This window comes from Phocoena phocoena, chromosome 9 (assembly GCF_963924675.1).
Source record: "Phocoena phocoena chromosome 9, mPhoPho1.1, whole genome shotgun sequence".
NCBI classification, from domain to species: Eukaryota; Metazoa; Chordata; class Mammalia; order Artiodactyla; family Phocoenidae; genus Phocoena; species Phocoena phocoena.
This window is the reverse complement of record NC_089227.1, coordinates 30,533,988-30,542,773: the sequence shown is the minus strand read 5'-3', so window position 1 is coordinate 30,542,773 and position 8,786 is coordinate 30,533,988. Positions and strand designations below refer to the sequence as shown.

General features: G+C 41.0%; 1 protein-coding gene and 1 non-coding gene across 2 annotated transcripts; both read right to left on the bottom strand.

The window, feature by feature from the left end:
- Nucleotides 1-4,692: 4,692 nt before the first annotated feature.
- On the bottom strand, nt 4,693-4,796 carry LOC136128665 (U6 spliceosomal RNA). The gene has a single exon (XR_010656251.1). It is a non-coding gene; the product is annotated as a U6 spliceosomal RNA (small nuclear RNA).
- Nucleotides 4,797-4,973: 177 nt separating this feature from the next.
- LOC136128173 (nucleosome assembly protein 1-like 1) lies at nt 4,974-6,174 on the bottom strand. The gene is given in 2 exon segments (XM_065883926.1): nt 4,974-5,150; nt 5,152-6,174. Coding segments are annotated over 2 exon segments (1,185 nt in total). The 5' UTR covers nt 6,160-6,174.
- Nucleotides 6,175-8,786: the final 2,612 nt, after the last annotated feature.

Here is an 8,786-nt window from a genome sequence, read left to right as displayed (position 1 = left end):
GTGGCTTGCAGGCTCCAGTGTGCAGGCTCAGTAGTTGTGGCGCACGGGCTTAGCTGCTCCGCGGCATGTGGGATCTTCCCAGACCAGGGCTCAAACCCGTGTCCCCTGCCTTGGCAGGCAGATTCTTAACCACTACACCACCATTGATTTAGATATTTCCTTATATCTTCATAGCCAAGACCTCCCAAATCTATCTACTTAGTTCCCAATCGTGGTGGTAATTTCTGAGGTGAATATGAGCTTTATTTGTATTTTGCAATTTTAAACTTAGTTTCCTCATAAAAATTTTTTTTCCATAATACTTTGTAATGGAAAGGTTGATGTGAACCTTCAACCACAGTTTTATGTTAGGAAAGGTAATTGAAAAACATTTTTATGAAGATTGCTACCCCAGGGCAAGATTTCAAGATTTGAATGTGTCTGCTGTTGATAGAGCTAAACATATATAACATCTACTTTTTTTTTTTTTTTTCTGCGGTACGCGGGCCTCTCACTCTTGTGGTCTCTCCCGTTGCGGAGCACAGGCTCCGGGCGCACAGGCTCAGCGGCCATGGCTCACGAGCCCAGCCGCTCCACGGCATGTGGGATCTTCCCGGAGTGGGGCACGAACCCGTATCCCCTGTATTGGCAGGCGGACTCTCAACCACTGCACCACCAGGGAAGCCCTAACATCTACTTTAAAAAAAAAAAATTTTTTTTTTATTGAAATATAGTTGGTTTACAATGTTGTGTTAGTTTCAGGTGTACAGCGAAATGATTCAAAAATATATATTCTTTTTGTACATTCTCTATTATAGGTTATTACAAGATATTAAGTATGGTTCCCTGTAGGTCCTTGTTGGTTATCTATTTTATATATAGTAGTGTGTATATTTTAATCCCAAACTCCTAATTTATCCCTCCCCTCCTTTCCCCTTTGGTAACTACAAGTTACAAAACTATATGACTGTGAGTTTATTTCTGTTTTGTAAATAACTTCATTTGTATCATTTTTTTAGATTCCACATATAAGTGAAATAATATGATATTTGTCTTTCTCCGTCTGGCTTACTTCACTTTGTATGATAACCTCTAGGTCCATCCACATTGCTGCAAATGGCATTATTTTTTCTTTTTTATGGCTGAGTAATATTCCATTGTATATATATACCACATCTTTATCCATTCATCTGTCGATGGACAGTTAGGTTGCTTCCATATCTTGGCTACTGTAAATAGTGCTGCAATGAACATTGGGGTGCATGTATCTTTTCGAATTATGGTTTTCTCCAGGTATATGCCCAAGAGTGGGATTGCAGGATCATATGTGGTAGTTCTGTTTTTAGTTTTTTAAGGAACCTCCATACCGTTCTCCGTAGTGGCTGTACCAATTTACATTTCCACCAACAGTGTAGGAGGGTTCCTTTCTTTCCACACCCTCTCCAGTATTTATTATTTGTAGATTTTTTTTTGATGTTGGCCATTCTGACCAGTGTGAGGTTATCACTGTAGTTTTGATTTGCATTTCTGCAGTAATTAGCGATGTTGAGCATCTTTTCATATGCCTTTTGGCCATCTGTATGTCTTCTTTGGAGAAATGTCTTTATTTTTAATTTTTTTTTAAAAACATATAGACACTATACATAGAATTTTGCCTTCAGAACTGCTTTCATTTTATTTTCTTTTTTTCATTTTTTTCTTTTTTTGGCCGTGCCGCACAGCTTTCAAGATCTTAGTTCCATGACCAAGGATCGAACCCCAGGGCCCCGGCAGTGAAAGCGCCAAGTCCTAACCACAGGACCCCGCAGGGAACTCCCTGAAGAATTTTTTTTTTTTTAAAATAAATAAATTTATTTATTTATTTATTTTTGGCTGTGTTGGGTCTTCGTTGCTGTGCACGGGCTTTCTCTAGTTATGGTGAGCGGGGGCTAGTCTTCGTTGCAGTGTGCGGGCTTCTCACTGTGGTCGCTTCTCTCGTTGCAGATACGGGCTCTAGGCGCACGGGCTTCAGTAGTTGTGGCACACGGGCTCTAGAGCATAGGCTCAATAGTTGTGGTGCACGGGCTTCGTTGCTCCGCGGCATGTGCAATCTTACCGGACCAGGGATCGAACCCATGTGCCCTGCATTGGCAGGTGGATTCTCAACCACTGCACCACCAGGGAAGCCCCAAAAATGTCTTTTAAGATCTTCCACCCTTTTTTTTTTTTTTTCCTGCGGTACGCAGGCCCCTCACTGCCGTGGCCTCTCCCACCGCGGAGCACAGGCTCCGGACTCGCAGGCCCAGCGGCCATGGCTCACGGGTCCAGATGCTCCGCGCACGGCATGTGGGATACTCCCGGACCAGGGCACGAACCCGCATCCCCTGCATCGGCAGGCAGACTCCCAACCACTGCGCCACCAGGGAAGCCCCCACCCATTTTTTGATTCGGTTGTTTATAACAACTACTTTTTAAAAAGATGTTGAACTTTATAATGAGGGAATCAGGTGTGTACCATTTGAACCTCCCAATCAATCTTAGTACCATTAAAAGTGAGATAATAAAAAAATAAGTGAGAGAATCAGACATGGTATACTTCTTGAGGTGACACAATAGGAACTACAAAGCACCTTCTATAAGTATTTATGATTCCTCCAAATTGAACTCAAGTCTAATTAAGCCTTAGCTCTAACCAACAGTTTATAGGAAATACAGGGAATAGAAAAAGAAGTTTAAAAAAGCGCACCAGAACACCAAGAAGTAATCAGGTTTCATAGGACAAATAGCCTAATTTCCCCAACAAATTGAATAAATTTAAAAACAAGGGACTTCCCTGGTGGCAGGGTGGTTAAGAATCCACCTGCCAATGCCAGGGACACAGGTTGAAACTCTGGTCCGGGAAGATCCCACATGCTGTGGATGCAACTAAGCCCGTGCACCACAACTACTGAAGCCCTTACACCCAGAGCCCGTGGTCCTCAACAAGAGAAGCCACTGCAATGAGAAGCCTGTGCACTGTATCTAACAGTAGCCCCCGCTTGCCGCAACTAGAGAAAGCCTGTGTGCAGCAACGAAGATGCAACGCAGCCAAAAAGAAAGAAAGAAAGAAAGAATGCTTATTATTATTATTTTTAAGAATGCTTATTTTAAAAAAGTCAATAAAAACAAGTGTGTAAGGGGGAAGGTGGACTATCAAAGACTAAAAGTCGGGACTTCCCTGGTGGCACAGTGGTTAAGAATCCGCCTGCTAGTGCAGGGGACACGGGTTCAATCCCTGGTCGGGGAAGATTCCATATGTTGCAGAGCAACTAAGGCCATGCTCACAACTACTGAGCCTGTGCTCTAGAGTCCACAAACCACAATGACCGAAGCCTGAATGCCACAGGTACTGAAGCCCACGTGCCTAGAGCCCGTGCTCCTCAACAAGAGAAGCCACCGCAATGAGAAGCCCGTGCACTGTAACGAAGATAAATTAATTAATTAATCTATTATTTAATTTAATCAATAAAATAATTAAATTAAGATAAAATAATTAAAATAAAATAATTAAATTATAATTATTAACAATAAAATTAATTAATTTTATAAAAGACTAAAAGTCTTAAGAGACATAATCAAATATGTACCTCATGATCTTGATTCAAACCAATTGTTTTAAGACAGCAAAATCTGAATTAAGCCTGGGAATTTGATCGTATTCAGGAATTAATATTAGTAGATGTGATAATGGTATGGTGGATATATTTAAAGAAAAAAGTCTTTACCACAAAATGACATATCTGGGACTTGCTTTAAATTATTCCAGAAAAAAAACCCAAATAAATAAATATTGTGAATATGGGGAGGATAATGACTGCTAAAATTCAGTAGTGGGTACACAGGGTTCATAATGGAAACAAAGGGTTATTCTCTTTACTTTTCTGTTTTAAAATTTCCATAATAGTTAAAAAAAAAAATTGGAAGAAATTACTTTTCTTGTGTCATTTTAAACTGATACAGGGTACTTCCCTGGTGGCACAGTAGTTAAGAATCTGCATGCTGATGCAGGGGACCCGGGTTCGAGTCCTGGTCTGGGAAGATCCCACATGCCGTGGCGCAACTAAGCCCGTGCACCACAACTACCGAAGCCGGTGTGCTCTAGGCCTGTGCTCCACAACAAGAGAAGCCACTGCAATGAGCAGCCCCCACACCACAATGAAGAATAGACACTGCTCGCCAAAACTAGAGAAAGCCTGCATGCAGCAACAAAGACCCAACACAGCCAAAAAAATAATAATAAGATTTTATATATATATATATATATATATATATATAAACTGATATGGAAAGCACTTTCAAAAGAAAAAGTCAAAAACTGTTTTTCACAGCCTTACAATAAATAACATTTCAGAGACAGTACTTTGAAGTATAATAATTATTTGAACAGACAAGTTCTATTTTTGTCTTTTCATTTTAAAATAATTCCAAGCTAATTTTTTATTTTTATTTTTTTGGGGTACGCGGGCCTCTCACTGTTGTGGCCTCTCCCGTTGCGGAGCACAGGCTCCGGACGCGCAGGCTCAGCGGCCGTGGCTCACGGGCCCAGCCGCTCCGCGGCATGTGGGATCTTCCCGGACTGGGGCACGAACCCATGTCCCCTGCATCGGCAGGCGGACTCTCAACCACTGTGCCACCAGGGAAGCCCTTTTTTTTTAGATTCCATATATACGTGTTAGCATGCGGCATTTGTTTTTCAAAAATATGGAACGCTTCACGAATTTGCGTGTCATCCTTGCACAGGGGCTATGCTAATCTCTGTATCGTTCCAATTTTAGTATATGTGCTGCCGAAGCAAGCACTCTCTCTCTCTTTCTTCCTCTCTTTCTCTTTCTTTCTTTCTTTTTAATTATATTTGACATTTTTATTTTAGGCTGCAAAACAGAAATGAGCAAACAAACAACAAAAAACTTGAAATAGGCTTGTCAAATGATGTAAATTCATCCTTTCCAGGGAAGCAGAAAGTAGACCATTGTGCTTCACTGCTGCTTGCACTCTGCTGGGTTTTGATCCTTCTTTGGGTCATAGTCTGGATCATTTTCCTCATCTCCTTCTTCTTCCCCTTCCTCATCCGCTTCTTCCCCTTCTTCATCATAATCATCATCATCATCTTCAATAGCTTCTCCAGTAAAGTATATTGATCTTGATTATGTGCTCTGATCTTGGGATTATGCGCTCACGTAAAAAGTGACCAATATCAAAGTCCTCAGCAAGGATAGCTTCAGCAGCATCATCCAGATCTCCACTCTCAGGAACTTCAGGAGGGGCAAAAAAATTAAAGAAAGAGTCATTAGAAACTGTTTTGGTCACAGTATGAACTGTCCCACGTCCCTTGTGTTTCTGCTTCTTCTTAATGATTTTCAAAGTCACATTCTTCCCTTTTTTCCAATCTATCTCGCACCCTGTGCAACCCATAATTTCTGGTCCATCAAAAGAAAACGGATCATCTGGTTCTGACCTCATCCTATACGTCTTTGTCAACACTTCATTTGTGAAATATTCATTGGGTTCAAAGTGAAATTCTAAGACAAAACCCATAGGCTGACCAGCATCTGAGAACTTCACTTTAATATCTTTCAAGTGCTTCAGAATAGGTTCATCATGTTCCTGAACCATATCACTGAGCAAGTCAACATTCTTAAAAATGGGCAACCAAAAGTCAAGAATTCCTTTGGGGTCTTCTTTTTCTTCATCCTTTTTCTCATCTTCAGTCTTGGCCTTTTCTTTTAGTTCCTCTGAAATTTCATCTTCCTCATCTGGCTTCCATTCACATTCTTCTTCTGTAGGTTCATAAATGGCATTGATGATCTCAAATCGCTTATCAAATGGAGGTTGATAGAGAACAACATACTTTCTTTCAACATCATGAACTTCCTCATAGAACTTGGCTTCTATCTGTGCATATTTAACTTGAAGGTCTTTGAGAGCATTCACGCGTCTTTTAACTACCCTAGGAAAGCTTTCAATGTGTCCTGTTGGTGTTTCTACCAGACCATCAAGTCTTTCTTGAAGGACTGCAAGAATCTGAGGATTTTGCATCATCTGAACAGTCAGCTGATGTGCTTTGATTTTTGTTTCTTCACCAGTTTCTTCTTCTTCTACTTCTTCAACGTCGTCCAAATCTTGATCAAGTTCAGACTGTTCTTTGTTGTCTATGTCTGCCATGTTGTATGAGCGCCAAATATTGGTGGCTAGCACGGGGAGCCAGGCGGCTGGAGCTGCGCAGGCAGCGACTCCGGACGGCGACGGGAGGAGCAGAAGGCGGTGTGGCGAGCAGATGGTGCTAAAAAAGCTCTTTCTTTAAAAAAAAAAAAAAATTATTTATTTTTGGCTGCGTTGGGTCTTCATTGATGCGCGTGGGCTTTGCCTAGTTGCGGAGAGCAGGGACTACTCTTCGTTGAGGTGTACAGGCTTCTCATTGTGGTGACTTCTCTTGTTGCAGACCACGGGCTCTTGGCGCGCGGGCTCTAGAGTGCAGGCTCAGTAGTTGTGGTGCATGGGCTTAGTTGCTCTGCGACATGTGGGATCTTCCCGGACCCAGGGCTCGAACCCATGTCTCCTGCATTGGCAGGCGGACTCTTAACCACTGTGCCACCAGGGAAGCCCCCCCACCAAATTTTTAAAATTTTAAGATTTTGGGTATCAAAGGACACTATCAACAGAGTGAAAATACAAATTACAGAATAGGAGAAAATATTTGCAAGAGTCTAGTATGTAGATTATATAAAACACTCCTACAACTCAGGAAAAAACCCCCAAATGGTTCAGTTTGAACATGAGGGAAGGACTTGAAAAGACATTTCTCCAAAGAAAATATACCCATGGCCAATGAGCTCATGAAAAGATGCTCAACATCATGGGTCATTAGGGAAATGCAAACGGAAAGCACAAATGAGATACCACTTTATACATACTCGGATGGTTATAATAATAATTTTTCAAAACCATAACTATACTCCAATATAAAATAAAAGTTAAAAGAGATTAAAAAAGTAAAAACCAGACAATAACAAGTGTTGACAGGGATGCAGAGAAATTGGACATTGGGACTCTCATACATTGCCGGTGGAAATGTAAAATGGTGCAGCTGATGTGGAAAACAGTTTGGCAGTTCCTCAAAAAGTTAAACACAGAATTTCCATATAAGTCAGCAATTCCACTTCTAGGTGTATACCCAAGAGAATTGAAAATGTGTGTTCACACAAAAATTTTTACACAAATAGTTATAGAAGCATTGTTCATAACTGCCAAAAGGTGAAAACAAAACAAATGTATGTCATCTGATGAGTGGATAAAGAAAATGTGGTATATCACTACAATATAATATTATTTAGCCATAAAAAATGAAGTAATGTTATACTCTACAATGTGGATGAACCTTGAAAATATTGCACGAATTCAAAGAAGGCAGACATAAAAGTCCACATATTGTATGATTCTATTAATGTGAAATGTCAGTTAGGCAAATTCATAGAGACAGAAGGTAGATTAGTGATTATCAAAGAATGAGGAGAAGGGGGAATTGGGGACTAACTGCTAATGCATACAAGGTTTCTTTTTGGGGTGATGGAAATGTTCCAAATTAGATAGTGGTTATGGTTGTTACAGAACAGAGCGAATATACCAAAACACACTGAATTGTATAAACTAGTGAATTTTATGTTATATGAAGTATATCTCAAATTTTAAAATGTGAAACCATCATGTTGACCCTTAATCACTTTAAGTGGTTCCAAAATGTTGCCAGACAAAATTTACCCAATGAACCTGTGATGATGATTTGTTTTTCCTTTTCAATTTATTGCGGCAGTAAAAATGAATCAGGTGTTATAAACAAGTAATAGAAGGACCCTATATAAAAATTATTAGGGCTTCCCTGGTGGCGCAGTGGTTAAGAATCCATCTGCCAATGCAGGGTACAGGGGTTCGAGCCCTGGTCTGGGAGGATCCTACATGCCGCGGAGCAACTAAGCCCGTGCACCACAACTACTGAGCCTGCGCTCTAGAGCCTGCAAGCCACAAGTACTGAGCCCACAGGCCACAAGTACTGAGCCCGCGGGCCACAACTACTGAAGCCTGCTCGCCTAGAGCCCATGCTCCGCAACAAGAGAAGACACCACAATGAAAAGCAAACACAGCACAATGAAGAGTAGCCCCCGCTCACCACAACTAGAGAAAGCCCGCACGCAGCAAAGAAGACCCAACGCACCCAAAAATAAAAAAATTAATTAAAAAAATTATTATGCTGTGTGACCTGTCAAATGATAAGTAATCGATTATACACACTGTTAATACAGATATATAAATTATGAGTTTTAAACTTGATGTATATAACTATCATTTATAATTGTTTGAATATGATAGTGGTGTGATCATGTCTAAGAATATAATACATTAAAAAAAAAATCTATTCATGGGACTTCCCTGGTGGTCCACTGGTTAAGAATTTACCTTGCAGGGTGGATTGCAGGGAATGCAGCTTCAATCCCTGGTCGGAGAACAAGATCCCACATGCTGCAGGGCAACTAAGCCTGCACACTCTAGAGCCTGCGTGCCACACCTAGAGAGCCCGCATGCCGCAACTACTGAGCCCTTGCCCTCTGGAGCCCATGCACCACAACTATAGAGCCCGCATGCTCTAGAGCCCGTGCACCACAACTGGAAAGAAGCCCGCTCACCACAACAAAGATCCCAAGTGCTGCAACTAAGACCCGACGCAACTAAATAAATAAATAAGAGGTTTGTTAAAAAAAAAAATCTATTCAGTATCCATATTGGCTTGTATATTCAGA